At 31.4% G+C, this 15,017-nt stretch overlaps 2 protein-coding genes across 4 annotated transcripts in view; both read right to left on the bottom strand.

Moving 5' to 3' along the window:
- LOC130645128 (macoilin-1-like) overlaps nucleotides 1-11,034 on the bottom strand; it is a 30,112-nt gene extending 19,078 nt beyond the window's left edge. Inside the window, exon 1 of the mRNA XM_057451007.1 lies at nucleotides 11,031-11,034. The gene's annotated coding sequence lies outside the window, so the exon portion shown is untranslated. The remainder of the gene's footprint in view (nucleotides 1-11,030) is intronic.
- The window catches only part of LOC130645127 (tyrosine-protein phosphatase non-receptor type 13-like), a 30,013-nt gene that overhangs the window by 8,498 nt on the left and 6,498 nt on the right, over nucleotides 1-15,017 (bottom strand). For all 3 annotated transcript variants that reach the window (XM_057451004.1, XM_057451006.1, XM_057451005.1), the window contains exons 7-31: nucleotides 14,232-14,318; nucleotides 12,440-12,617; nucleotides 11,889-12,278; nucleotides 11,420-11,576; nucleotides 11,146-11,239; nucleotides 10,984-11,052; nucleotides 10,773-10,856; nucleotides 10,451-10,541; nucleotides 10,040-10,110; nucleotides 9,471-9,547; nucleotides 8,750-8,936; nucleotides 8,288-8,443; nucleotides 7,921-7,986; nucleotides 7,766-7,834; nucleotides 7,293-7,369; nucleotides 7,118-7,206; nucleotides 6,854-6,913; nucleotides 6,446-6,634; nucleotides 4,970-5,104; nucleotides 4,540-4,719; nucleotides 3,384-3,829; nucleotides 2,751-2,900; nucleotides 1,894-2,122; nucleotides 1,140-1,412; nucleotides 84-711 (exon numbers count right to left, since the gene is read on the bottom strand). In XM_057451004.1, coding sequence (XP_057306987.1) covers nucleotides 84-711; nucleotides 1,140-1,412; nucleotides 1,894-2,122; nucleotides 2,751-2,900; nucleotides 3,384-3,829; nucleotides 4,540-4,719; nucleotides 4,970-5,104; nucleotides 6,446-6,634; nucleotides 6,854-6,913; nucleotides 7,118-7,206; nucleotides 7,293-7,369; nucleotides 7,766-7,834; nucleotides 7,921-7,986; nucleotides 8,288-8,443; nucleotides 8,750-8,936; nucleotides 9,471-9,547; nucleotides 10,040-10,110; nucleotides 10,451-10,541; nucleotides 10,773-10,856; nucleotides 10,984-11,052; nucleotides 11,146-11,239; nucleotides 11,420-11,576; nucleotides 11,889-12,278; nucleotides 12,440-12,617; nucleotides 14,232-14,318 — 4,232 coding nt within the window. The remainder of the gene's footprint in view (nucleotides 1-83; nucleotides 712-1,139; nucleotides 1,413-1,893; nucleotides 2,123-2,750; nucleotides 2,901-3,383; nucleotides 3,830-4,539; nucleotides 4,720-4,969; nucleotides 5,105-6,445; nucleotides 6,635-6,853; nucleotides 6,914-7,117; nucleotides 7,207-7,292; nucleotides 7,370-7,765; nucleotides 7,835-7,920; nucleotides 7,987-8,287; nucleotides 8,444-8,749; nucleotides 8,937-9,470; nucleotides 9,548-10,039; nucleotides 10,111-10,450; nucleotides 10,542-10,772; nucleotides 10,857-10,983; nucleotides 11,053-11,145; nucleotides 11,240-11,419; nucleotides 11,577-11,888; nucleotides 12,279-12,439; nucleotides 12,618-14,231; nucleotides 14,319-15,017) is intronic.

Below are 15,017 nucleotides of genomic sequence, written 5' to 3'. Positions count from 1 at the left end.
AAGAACTATTATTCACGCAGGATAGCAACTTCACGAAGTTGTTATTTGTATGTCTTTTTCTGAAAAAAAGAAACAAAACTCACAAGTCAGCTGGTTGATCCTTTAACACTTCTTTCACAACAAGTTGATTTTTGATGTTTTCAAATAAAAGACCATGCCTTCCTTGTTCATCCTTGACTAAATATAATACATTGGATGCACCTTTCAGATGATCTAATTTAATATCGCCGTCATGTTTTTGTTTAGATGGCCGATGACGGCGATAACCCAACGACGAGTCAGAATCCGTCCTACTTTGAGAATCCTCTTCATTAACATTTTTAAACTGGTTATGTAGACGTTCTCTTTCACCTTGGTTTTCCTTTGTTTCTACATCCATATTTTGCTGCATGCCATCTACCACATCCAACAAACTTCTTGGCGAAGGAGTGCTAGTTGCCAAGGGGATATTGTCTGAAACAGCTTTAGTTTTTTTATTCATTGGTAGTAGGTTCAATCCTTTAGGTATATTTTTTTCAATCTTGTCAGATTTTGGCTGGGTTGGTTTGGGTGGAAGCACTAATATTTCATCATCATTCACACCGTTCTCGTCGTTGCTTAAACCTTCAGAAAAACTGAAGCCATCAGCCGAATCATCAGAGTCGTTGTATGCCATAGCTTGAAGCAACTGTTTCGCAATTCTGTTTCCCTCTCGGGATCCACGACCATCAACTGAAAAAAAAAATGATAATATTTAACAGGTAAATCGAGATAATATTTCGGTACGTATCCTTTATAACATTCTTTCAATACACCCTTGTTTATAATAAAAAATGAAGTGACAATCATCGTACAAGAAAGTGCTTCCACTGTTTTTTAGAGTCAAAATTGAGGAGAATTGAGGGTGTTTCAGAAATTTTTTTAACTGCTTTTAAGGAGATCGTAATGCTTTCTGCAAAAAACATTGAGAAGATTAGAGACGATTTTGATACTTTAAAAAAAATCAAGAAACTGGAGGAAATAGCAAACTCCACGTAAAACTACTCCTTAAGTATCGCAAACTTTAAACGAGCAAAAAACGTAAAAAGGCTAAGCATAGATATTCTACCCCTAGACTTATCCCAATGTTCTCTCATCAAATGCATTGTTCGAGACATTACCTTGCATATCCTTCTTATGAAAGTCTTGCAACAATTTTTCTGGAGAAACAGGTCGACTATGCAGAAACAGCTCTTCTGGGATGTCGGATCTGCTGGGTCGTTTTGCTATGATCTTTACTGTCTTCGAAGCAGAACGAATCACACTGAGGGCTTCCTGCAACGTCATCTCTTCCACGATTTGATCGTTTATCGCTAAAATCACATCTCCAACGCAGAACTTACCACTTTGCTCCATGGGCTGTCCAGGAAATAATTTTTTGATCATAAGCTGACCTAAAGATTTTTAAAAACCAGTTAAAACATTCACAATCCGAAGCAGAAGAACATGCACTGAAACATACTGTACGAAGGAGAATGAGTCAAAAATAAAGAATCTCTGTAAAAGGGACTAATACGATATATTTTTATCAACTTTGCTACAACGGTCAAATTTTCGTAGATTTCCCACAGGCTAACGACTAGACTCTATAATAAACGTTGTCTGTTAGTCAAAACCGGCTCATGTTAAACCTTGCACAAAATCTTTCAGCTGCAAATAACAAACACGTTGTATCTTTGTTGAATTCGCTGCGACGGATCGATTTCTCACGGGCTAACGACTAGTCTCTTTAATACTAGCCGTACTTTGTTCAAAATGGTAGAGGAATCGCTATTTTGTGCCAAAGATGCACGAAATAGCTAACCACAAGTACCAAAATATTATTATCGATTGCATTTCACATTTCTTTTTAAATTTTTTTGCAAATGTCATTACCTTGATACACAATGTCAGAATCTTTACCACCAGCTAAACTGAGCCCAATTCCATCATTCACTTTTTCGATTTCTTCTTCGAATACATGCTGTTTTGAATGTTCAGCTTTTAAACTTTGAAATTTATTAACAACTGGTGAAACAGCTGCTAGGTATTCGGGAGATATCTCGATTCCTCGGTCAATAATTACGGATGTGGAAAGTGGTGCATTCTGTATCGTTTCAACTGCCTGAAAGAAAGAAGAATAAAAAAATAAAAAATGACAAAACTATTTCGTACTCGGGTTAAAACGGAATTAAATGGATAAATTTAAACTTTTGCTAACAATAATTTTAAAACACTTCATCTTCACTAAACAACTGATGTTATATATCACAAAATCATTACATTATATAATATATATTGTAATGCAATATATTTTAATGCAACATATTTAAAAAAAACACGTTTTCATCAGCAGAACTCTAAATTGTATAAACGCATTTATAACGAATACTGTAGAACACCACAAGATATAGATTTTCAAAATGTTATCAGGTGATTTTGAAAGGGGTAACTTTGTCTTATTTGAAAATTAAAGACACTAAGTTTTACAACATAAAAATACAGAGCTAATTAGTTATTTTATTGGAAGAAACCATGCAATTATGTATTGCTTATAAAAATTAATAATATAAACTCCAGTAGTTTTGGATAATAATATAAGCGAAATGACCATATTATAAAAGACAGAATACTCTGACCTTTTAAATCGCAAAATTCTAGTAGGCACAGGTATAGCTTTTTTTAAAATTTAAAGAAAATTTTTAACAGTAGTCATTAACAGGTAAAATAAATTCCCTAGTGGTTAAAAGTACCTCTTTATGAGAAACATGTTCCAAGGATACACCATTTATAGACAATAAACGATCACCCGTCCTGATTTTGCTAGTAGCTTTTGCTGTTCCATTATTTTGTAAAGATCGTATGTAGATACCACCAAGTGGCAGAGAACTTTCTATTCCGCCCTATGAGAAAAAGGTTTTATCAAAACAAATACAAGAGACAATTTTTTGGGCTAAATGTAAATGTTTTTATAATGTTCTACAAACCAATCGCTAGAATCTTGAGTCTAACCTCAACACTATTCTCTTAACAAAAATGTTTTTAAAATCCCCCAATAAATAAATAAATAGAGTCTGCTGTGAACTTTTGGGGAGCGCAGACATGAATTAGAAAGGTTGCATCTTTGATAAACAGCAACTTTTTCTCACAGAAAAACAAAGCAAAAAGATGCAGTAAATTCACAAAGATTATGTAAAAAGAAGGATTGTATTCTTATGTCGCAAAATTACTGTTCGAACTGAAAACTGGCTGGAAAGAAAATTCATACTATTAACGCAGCTCCACAATGTATCTAAGCAAGAATGTTTTCAAGTTTACAAATTTTACAAATATAATTTGAAAAAGGGTGGCCGTTTTTTCCCCCAAACATTTTGCAGAGGATTTACCATTACGCTGAATCCATACGATCCTTTTTCTCTTCGAATCTCAACTTCTATATCTTCAATGGTTTCGTTCATATCAACTCCCACATGGTTGCCTGGTACACTTTGCACAACATCAACTTCGTGCTGGCGAAGATTGTTCTCTTTTTCTACAGAATTCTTCTTGAACACATTGTGAAAAAAATTTGGTTGATCAAGACTATCAATTTTGTCTAACTCTTCAAAACCCCCAAACCTTTTTAAAGTAGTATTTTGTTCTGAAAAGCTGTCTTCAGTTTCACTATACAAAGAATCCTCATCATGATTGATTTCAACATCGTTTACCAAAAACATCCCTCTTGGACTACCCGCTTGATCAGCAGATCTTTCATTTCGAGTGTGTGAACTTTCTCTTGGTGCAACATCTTTGACAACAGTGTTGTCTTTTGGTACTTTCTTTGTGTTTGGAACTGTGTTAAAAAATAAATTGATTATTAGACAGTATGGTTCATAAATATACATTAAGCTTTTACGTTCATCTTAACATACCTCCATATCATGTGTTACTCTATCACATGTTTCTACGTCATTTTTATTACTTACTTCTATGGTTTTATAATGTTTAATATATCAGCAGCGTATTTTACCAGAAACAATTTATATATTTACATAACCATATAATTGTTTTTTTGTTCACGATATGTGCTTGCAGGCAACTGTAACATGATGATGGGAACAATAGTCCCACAAGAGTACGTGTGTTTTTAGGTTATATAATTCAACATATTACACCAGTCATCCAACTCTGATGATATGATATATAGTCCTCAATAACAGTCAAAAAATAAAAATAATTTTTAGATTCTATAGACTTTTCAAATGAATAAAAAAGCTCTCGCTCAAGAACTGAGAGGTTAAAAAATGTTTCCAATTTTCTCCAAAAAATCTTAATTGACCTCCAGGACTCCCTGACATGGCCCCTCCTGGAAATAATATACAGGGTCATGTAAAATATGCACATTTATTTATCTATTTCGCAGCTGTGAGAAAAAAGTAAAAACGTAAAAACAGTTATTTAGGTTCTTAGGTAAAAACAACTCCCTAAGTATTCCATGTTTACCTTCTTTGTAATAATTATACTCGAATTATTTTTATTTTTTTAAAAAAAAAACATATTTACCATCAATTGGGCGTTCACTAAATTGATCCTCCTCCTCATCGTCATCATCAATAAAATCAATTCCTGATAATTTTTCTTTTAAATTGGCATGATGTTCAGACTTTTGTGTACTTGTCCATTTCTGTTGGTCTTCTCGGATTAATTGTAAATGGTTCATAGTTGGTGATAAACCAGTCACATCTGGTTAGGAATATTTAAAGGATTGAAAAAAAACATTTTTCATGATTAAAAAATGAATTTGATCAGTCAATTTTCTGATCTAATGAGAACAAAATGCCTGCCAAGAAAACTGAACCTCGTTGCAGTTCAAGAGGTTAACATTAAGACCTAAAAGTTCCGACACTTTTACAACATTTTGTTGTGTGTAGTTGGCATTGCTTACAGTCATAATACATAAGAATAATATGGAAAAAACGCAATGCTGCCATACCTAAAATACTGGCATTTCCCACCATCTTTGACACTATGAGTTCAATTTCGTTTCCAGCATTGCGCAAAACGTTAACTGCTTCATCGTGGGACGCAGTTTCCAAACTATGGCCATTAACAGATATGATTTTGTCACCTAAGATTTGCATGAAAATTCTTCAGTTGGCTAAGTGGTCACTTTTATTAACACAAGTGAAAATAAGAAGGATTTTCAACAATACTAATACTGATTACCGCTAGACAACATTATACTGAAATTGTAGAATACCACATCTACTGAATTAGTAATTAACATGTTTTTTTACCACATTTTCATGTCTTAACAATTTTGATCAATCCAGAGTTCTTTTAGGATATCAGACTACGAGAGCAAAAAAGGCAGTTTTTCTCTGGCAGCCAATTAAACCACTTTAAATTCATTTTGACAAATGAAACATATTTTTAAGCGTCTGAGATGGTACTGGTTCATCGGTATCAAAATCTATTAGGATATTTGGGTTGCTATCAGGATTGCAAATTTACAAAAATGACAAAATGATTTTAAATAAAGGGTAAATATTAATTCTATGATTAAAAAAATGCCCAATTTTGCATGCTTTTTGTTGATAACTTTAGAATGTTTTTTTTTTATCATTTTGAAAGCAACAAAAAGTTAACCTCTTTGTTAATGAAGCTACGATTTTACCTAATTTTTTATGATAAACAAGCATAAACAAACATGTTCATAAGTCATTAACGCTATTCATACTGGCCTATATGGCATCGAATTCCCCGGGCGGGTTAAACCACCTTAAACAGCATTAAAAAAATTGATTAAGGATTAAAATTTGATAATTTCAGCAATTTTGCTGTGTTTTCGCTGCTGACCACAAGGGCTCGATTTTTGAAACGTAACATAAAGCGAACTTTTAGAAAAAGGAAAGATTTTAATCAATTTATTGCTTCCATCTGGGTCCGTGAAAAAAGTTACTTTAATTGCTGTGATCTGATTGGTTAATTTCGATCCTTCAATTATCTCTTCAAATAATAAATAGCCAAAGATGATTACGATCATTGCCCGTCGATGACAGCTGTAGCTGTCGAAACATAGCATAGAATAAACTCGCTTGCTCATAACATGATAATATTCATATTATTCAAGGAGTCGATTGGTTTGCACATGAATTTTGTTTGCAAAATGGTTCCTAGGTCATCACCCGCTATAATTTACATGACAAATACAAACGGTGAATAAAAACATTGTTAAAAAGGTTAGGACCACATTTAGCAATACGATTACCATAGCAAGTCACAAAACGATATTTAAAATTTTTTTTTTCATCAAAAGTTACCAAATAGAAAAATGTTGAAATTAACCAGGTTTTAACCTGTTTGAGCAATATTTTAGGAGTTATAAAAAAGTTGGGCTGGTGGTGGAATCTCCCCCAATATAAATAGGGTTAAAGCATGTGTATACAGAGAGAGTTAGGCCATATACCTTCATTTAATCTTTCATCCTTAGCACATAAACTTCCAGGCTTTATTTTCTTTATAAATATTCCTTGAGATATTCGATTAGAATCTTCACCGCCAACTATTGTTATCCCTAACCCTTCCTTTGAAGTCTTTCGCAAGTTTACCAAGACAATTTTTTTTTCTCTGTCATTATTCTGTTGTTGGTTCACATCTGAAAAATATAGATAAGGTTATCATTAAAGTTGTTGTTACCTTTGTCTTTATACTAGGTCATAATAGGTGCTGAAATTTTAAACATCTTTTCAAAAAATGCAAACCAACCTGCAACTCACAAATATACATCAAACATATTGTGGAGAATTGCAATCGAAACAAGATTTTTTGTGCAGTCTTGTCCCAATATTCTCTGAATAATTGTACAATACAATACCTGCTTTTTTGTCTTCAAAATATTGTTTACTTTCCTTCACGTCTTTTTTTACTAGAGAGCCTAAAATAGGATGTAAGAAAATTTAACAATAATAATGTTCTTAACAACCTCATGAAAACTTGCTATTTGAATTACAGTTCCTTGCTATTTTAGGCACCATTCCCCCTTCTTGCATTATTTACGTGTTGCTTAAGCACAAAGTCTAAAAGGTATTCCTTAAGTATCACACTACAGTAAGTCCGCATATGAGATATGATTATGTACCTTGCATTGTAGGTTTGCTGGATGCTCTAGTTTCGTTAAAAATCTGAAAACGATGGAATGATTGGCACATCTTGAATAAATATTTTGATCTAAAACCAAACAAGTGTTACAAAAATTTATGATCGGTGTGCGCTAACCAGAACTAACATTAAAAAAAAAACACAGACCAACATACCTTCGATAATGATTTGTGTAGAAAACCATTTTAGGATGTTCTTCCGGATTTTTTGGTTTGATTAAAAATTTCTTTTTCTAAAAATCAAATGGTAACTTTTCACGTATATAAAACACTCTACAAAATATTAGTGTTATATTTTAGCATAAAATTGTTCTATACAACAGCAAATTCCAAAAAACAGGTTTATCACTCCCGCTGAAAAGGCCTCTCTTTAGTACATTTAATTGCACCTACATTTTACCGGTTAAAAAAATAATTATTCCAAAATCAGTTTCTTAAATTAGCTTTTATGGTAATCATAATTATTTGCTAAGAACAATTCTGTCACGATTAGATTTTGGGTACTTTTGACATCAATGCTACACATGATCATAATTTTACCACGTTTTTCTTCGTTTATTTTTTAAAACAACAGGCTTATTTTAATGCCCATATCCATTACATGCTTTATGAAGTAAGAACAATCATACCTCAAAATTGAATTCTTTTATCAAGTTCCATTCTTGTTTATGAACTGCAGCCCTTTGTTTACCTTTAGGCTAAAATTATAAATATACAACACAACCAATTTCTTTTACATTTTATCCGCTACTTACACATAAGTTACTTAAACATATTGATTTACCTCTAATATAATAATTCCTTTGACACATATACCAAGCCATACAATGTCTGTTTCTATCTTCTTTGACTGAAAAAGAATGAAAGTTATCTCAGATCAGTAAAATAAGATAAAGTTATCTTATTTCAATAAATTTAAAAAAAAATTGTTATTTTACATAATGATAACAACAGGCAAGTTTTCAGTATAACAAAAATGCTCAATTTGATCAAAACGGTCAAAGTCAGTCAACAAAAAGTAGAAAGCGAAACAACTTTCGTATCCATAGATGCTGATTGAGACCAAGTCTGTGTAAGCGTAAACCTATATTTGTGTGTACCCTTTTTTAAAAAAAATTTAGATATCACAGACAAAAAAACAAGTTGCTTACTCTTGACACTTTATGAAAGATGACACCATACTCAGGCAACTTTTTGGCCTCCTCTAAAAAACCAGCTTCAGCTGCATGACTCTCCAAGGCATTGTGAGATTGATGCATTAATGGTAGTTTTCGAAGTAATTCTAATCGACTCATACGGCTTAAAACCTGAATTAAACGAGAATTTTTTTTTTGAAGAGATCAAAGTAATTTAAAAGTTAAAAGAGCCTTTGCATAAACGTCAAATTGTTTTAAACTGCATATTGATATCAACAAAGCTGTGTTGAAAACAATAAAACAAGATAAAATATGACTGGAACAAACAAAAAAAATAGTATAATGAGATCTATATGTGAATCATTTTACTTCTTAGCTGTTTTAACCCTTCTCTTGTCTTATTTTCTTATTCAGAAAGACCATCAGAGGTACTTTAATTTTATAGACATCATAAATACTAGCAGTAGTAAAACATACTCGACCAGGTAAATAACTTTCAATTCGAAAATATTCTGTTCCATGATATTCTGGTTCAAATGGTCCATACTCAGCTTGAAGAGCATACGATGTTAACAGCAATAAGGTTTCATCTGGACAATGGGTATACCCACTCAACAGATCTTGACGGAGTTGGATGTAGTATAAATGTGCAGTTAAGTTGTGTCTAAGTGGGAACATTAGAAGATTTTATGCTTTAGTTACATGCTTGCAAAAATTAAGAAAAGCCATTAATTATTAAGATTTTATTTTATATGGACACATTGATGCCAAAATCATAACAAAGGATCATTTAAAGTATACTTTTGTGCATATGTCCATGTACATGTTCTATTAAAGGCTTTCAATAAATCAAGAAAATATAACTGAATAACTTTAAATACTCGATACAAAACGAGTTTTATTTGATGATGTGTTGATTCGTGTTTTTAAATTTTTATTTCTGCACAGTTACATTAGTTTCGTGGTTTGCAAGAGTGAATTTGCATTAAAATGTTATGTAATCATTATTACAAATATGAAAGGTAAAAAACGAGTTAGGGATTTTTTTATTCAACCTTTTTACTCATTTAGACCCAAAATAAAACAGTATGGCCTTGAATAATAATCCTGTAAATACAAAGAGAGCTCTTCTTGTCCAATTATTAAAAATTCACAGCAGAACATTAAAAAACAATAGCAATAACATGAAAATACATACTTGAGAGTACTTGGGTTCTCCACAAAGAACTTGACTTTAAAATGCAATATGAATTCTATCTTCCTCTTTTTTGGATTCTAATAAATATGATTAATAAATTATTAATGAAATAACTATCAGGTACTTCAAACACAATCATCATATAAATGTGATTCTTATAAACTTCAACTTTAACCCTTGAAATTCTTGCCTGTTTTTGTACCTTTTTAGGGTTTCCAAAAATTCTAGTTGCCATTGGTGGCTAAGTAAAGACTTATATGGTTCATGTTCATGTCAAGCCCAGTTTATCCTCTTTCTACAACATGAAGAGTACTTCTCATAATGTTCTACTCTCTTTGCTTGATTTTAACAGTATATCTAAGTGTTTCATACACACTAAGGTTTAGCATCTTTATGTTACCCACTAGAGCTACATAAGAAGTAGCTCCAATTTGCTTTTTTAACTGTCATGCAAACTGCTATAAGGCTAGATAACAACTCCCTACAAGTTAAATAAGCTAAGAACTACAATATCAGCACTTATATGGGAAAGACAATCATTAACACTTTCAGCAGGAATAATTTTGTACCTCATCCTTCCAGCCAGCAGGGGCATGCTTTGATAATTTTGTGTCTAAGTCCAGGAAGAGATGTTCTTCATCTAGAAATAGCAAAAAAAATCGTATTAGAAAAATAGTATTATTACAGTCAATTAAATTTACTTTTTCATCCAAGATCCAAATGAAGTTAATAAAATGTCACACAATTGCTTTGACAATTTTAAAGTAATTTTTCTTTTAAAACTCTATTATGTGTGGGTTTCTTAGACTGGAATTAACTGTGTGGTAATATTTAAAAATGAAACAATTATTTTAAAAATATACTGATTGTATAGACATGATAAAAAATATTTCTATATACTACAAAACATTTAAGTAATCAACAAAAAACGTAATACATATCGGTTTGATTATGGGTTTTATCTTTTAACAATTACAAACCTTTGATTTCTGTTAAACCAAAATAAACGGTTTCCTTTAAACCCAAATAGACAACAATTTGATCAAATAACTCCTTTCCCTTAGAATTCACCTGGAAAAAAATAAAGAATTTTTACTTTTATGAAGTATACGCCTGTCTGAACAGCTTTCATGGCACCAAAAATATTTTTTATTACTTTGAAATTCCTGTATACCATTTCATAGTATTTCTTTAAAATAATAAGAAAAAATCAAATAGTTTTGGCAAATAAGAGAAGGTAATTAAACAATATAGAGCATGCAGCTATTTCAAAAATACATAATCTAAAAATTTACTCCTCACCTGGACATTAGTTTGCACTTTTTGTGTGTTAGGGAGAAAAACTGATACTGGACGTGTACCTTTTGGCAATGGTCCTAAACGAGGCTGTAACAAGAAAAAAAAACACTGCAACAGTAACAAAAATTACATCTGGGAACACAACAATAATGCATGAAAAATTTCACATTTAATGATAGTCAAAAAATTACGCAAACAGAAAAAGAGAACCTACTGGTGTTATGTCAACGAAAGCAGTGTCCGGATCTGCAGATATTCGAATAAACTCAGGACCTAAGTGGGGCTGGAAAACAATTACCAGATACATTTATTAGCCATTAAAAAAAACAATCTAATTTCTAAAAAACGATCTAGTGTTGTAAAATAATTATCTCACCAACTCGATTGGTCGATATTGTTGTGGCTGCAAAGTTGTAAAATATTTTGAGCCATCATCTGAGTATTGAGATATTGTACTGCCACTACCAAACCTAAAGAAAAATTAGTAACCATTAATTAAAAATCACATTGTATTTTTCTCTGTATTTTATTTTCAAGGCATGAGCAATTAAAGATTTTCTCTCCCTACTATTCATACTACGTACTTTAAAAAACGACATAAAAAACTTAATGTGACTTTACCAAAAGCTATACTATCAAATTGTATCAACCTTTTTAAAGTTTGTCCCCAATTGGAATCTGCATCCAATACATATGCACCATGTGTTAATGAAATTTGGGATGAATACTGACTGGTGGGTGTATGAACGGATGTAGAATCTGCTATAAAACTGGCACTTTTGTAACGGGGTAATCCCACTGGTGTTTCTAATGAAAAACAGTAACTTTTATTGGAATATGATTTGAGAATCAAAATATAAAGTAAAATGTGATATTTTTTTTTTTAATTTTAAGTGAACAAAGGTTTAGATATATTACTTTCAAATTGTATTTAATTTTTTCTTATTATTCATACAGTATACCCTAACTGGTAATAATATTGTTACGTATGAAACCGCAACAGCGCACCATCTAATTAAAGTGTATTTTGACACAGAAAAAGTATATTTTTCTTTCTTTTCCTTTTTTTGTATTGGATCAAAGTGCTTACATAAAACTTAAATCAGTAAAACAATTTACCCTTTATTTTGTGTTTATATTGGTGATTCAAAGGTGGTGATTGTTGTTCTGCCATGTTATTTAATGCTGGCATACTTCTATAGTTTTTGCTTGGAGAAATCATCCTAGGTACATCTCTGGTATACCCGTCTTCAGCAAGCTTTTTATGTTCTAAATCCATTAGAACTTTAAAGTCAGGACTAGAATAAGTTGGTGACCAGGCTTTTGATTCTAGCAGCTGCTCAGGTGCCCCAACCACATCAGGTTTTGAAAAGTTTGTCATTCTCCCACCGTCCATGTTCAGTGATCTTGGTGACAAAGGATGTCTTGTGGAAGGGGAGTTTGCTTGTTGTTTTGGGATGTCCCAAGAGTTTTGGTCAAGTGAATTTAGCATTGGTCGACCACCATGATCTAAAAACAGAAATAAACCATGATAAATCAAGAAACAAGATATAGTCTAGCAACATGCTTCTGATTTTTCAAATTTAATTCTATTTTAGAAAAAGAACACAACTACGTCAATGTTATTTTAGCATTATAATCACTATGAACTCAATAGAGTATTTATATACCAGTTATGTCTATGGTTATTCCCTTTTCTTTGGATGAAGTGACTGGTTTCAAGGCTTCCATAGGTTGTATGTGTGACATTGGACCAGGATCGAATGGGTAATTTTCCTTGTTATCTCCATTCGTCAAAGATTTTGTGGGTATTTGGGGAAGGATCAATTCTGTGTTGGCTGTTAATGGCTAAAAAAAAGAAAAAAAAGTAGTGTCTTTTAATTTTAAATATTTTGAATTATAAATTCCAAAAATATCTTTTTATTGCTGCATGTTCTCTAGGTACCCATTTGTGCTAAACATGCACAAAATACACACAATAGACCAAAATCACTGTGTGTTCTAGCTACAATCCTGAATATAGTATTTCTTGATATGGCCAAACAGAATCACTTAACAACAGTAGGTTGCAAATGTAATCCAAGTAAACAAGTAAACAGTAGCTGAACTTTCCACGATGTCCGCAATATGGAACAATCTACTTGACAGCCTGAAGGTCTGAAAATTAGTACTTATTAGTATTAGTACTACTAGGAATTCAAAATGGTGACAGCAAGTTTTAATTAAATTTTTGTCTTTCTCAGGATGTAAGATGGCAGAACTACGACAATAAAATAATTGTCACACGAATGAAGTACCACAATAACTTTAAACAAATAAAAAAGGTCATTTTTAAGTCCCATGCTAAAAACACTTTTTAAACATAATAAAAGTATTAATACATAACGAATACTAAATAATATGTTCAAATAAAGTTTCTAACAACTCTTTTTTTGTGCAAGTTGCAATGATAATACATCTTTTGATCTTTCAGAACATCAAAGTATAAAAGCATTTTTTGTTTTAGACAAGTGTAAACACTTTGTCAGCTAAAATAAAAATGGATAATAAAATCGCAAAAACATGAAAAAAGAATCTTCTATAAATCGTTGTTACAGACGATCAGTGAAAAATATAATGACAGATATTTTAAATTGTTCTTTTGCTGAACTGGATATTTACCATAGGCTTATCGACTAGTCTCTTTAATAAAACACTGTGTGTATCTGTCACTCTTGCAAAGAGGATATTGTTTGTTTGATGACATTAATACATTAGTTTGACATACTTATCATATACTTATTATAGTTAATTATCATTAGTGAAACCATTGCATTGCACTTTTAAATTTAGGCATAATAGCTTGGAAATGGATAACTAGGAACCACCTGAGACTGAAATAGCAGGATATCCTATTTCAGTCCCATCCTAATATCCTAAAGCTGTGTCAACCTATTTTGGAACAAACAGGATAATGATATCATCAAAAACCTTTAAACACCAAAATCTTTTTAAACATTTGTCTAAAACACACGATTCCATACATCATCTTGAACAGCGTTTTAAGCTCAACAAAATAAACAAAACAAACAAAATAGAAAAAAAAAATAAATAAAGACAAAATAGATAAAAATTCTAAAATGATTTTTGGTGTATATGCAGACATCATCAAAATACAAACGACATATCTCTTTCATTGTTCTTCTGCCTAATTGAATTTTTCCATAGGCTTATGGGCTAGTTGAATTAAAATGGTTGATCAAACATAATGAAAGAAACGCTGTTGCAACCATTTATAAAGCAGAGGAAGGTTAGATGCTTGATATCAACATCTAAGGTACTTGATTTAGTAATATATACATATATGTGGATAATGCCCAATTTTACTGCCTGTTTAAATGTTAATGTTTTATCCAGATATTTGGGTATCTTATCTATATCTGCTGGTCACCCTAAAACCAGTAAACATTAACACCATCATACCTCCAAGCCATAAGGACCAACAATTTCTGCAGCCATACTTTTGATTTTTATATAACAAGTAGTAGAATCAATATGTTCAAGACATACCTAAGAAAAAAAAAATAAAACATTTAATAGTCAGCTTTCAGTTTCATTTTTAAGGGGGTCATAATTTTACCACTTGCATTAAATTTAGGAAAGGACTATAAAATGTGCCACAGTTACTAAGCATTACTAAAAACGTTACTAAGACTATTTTTTCTTGCTGATGTCATCATTTTCTCTAAAAACTGCCTTTTCCAATTTCTTCATCTTTTACTTTATATTTGCCTAATTTATAATGTAAAATAAAAAAATAAAATGAAAAAATGTTTTCACAAACAAAATAAAAAAAATTATCACTTTCATTTTAGTAACAGTAATAAAACTTTCTAAAATTCTTGTAATAGGTAAAGTCATAATTTTTCTAGTCAATACCTCATCTAAAACAAAAAGCTATTAAAAATAGACCCATGGGGCTGGTATTAAATTAGTTAATGTTTTGAGGTAGCAGACACATTAGTTTAAATCCGTTGTTCAAGGATTAATGAGTAAGGTTATCAATTATTAAGAAAGCATCTCACCTGAGTGTAAGGTTATTTTTATAACATGTTTTTTTTTTAAATAATGCAGGCTGTATAATAATGGTCCAACAAAAACACTCTGTCAGACCAAAATAAAAATTGTTAAATACCTTGAGCTATTTAGAATGGCTTTTTCAGAAATATTAGTTTTTAATATCTTGTTTTTAAAGTGGGTGCTTCAAAA

The sequence above is a fragment of the Hydractinia symbiolongicarpus genome, chromosome 5, assembly GCF_029227915.1.
Source record: "Hydractinia symbiolongicarpus strain clone_291-10 chromosome 5, HSymV2.1, whole genome shotgun sequence".
NCBI lineage: Eukaryota > Metazoa > Cnidaria > Hydrozoa > Anthoathecata > Hydractiniidae > Hydractinia > Hydractinia symbiolongicarpus.
Note: the sequence above shows the minus strand (reverse complement) of the source record. Positions and strands in the feature narration are given on the sequence as shown.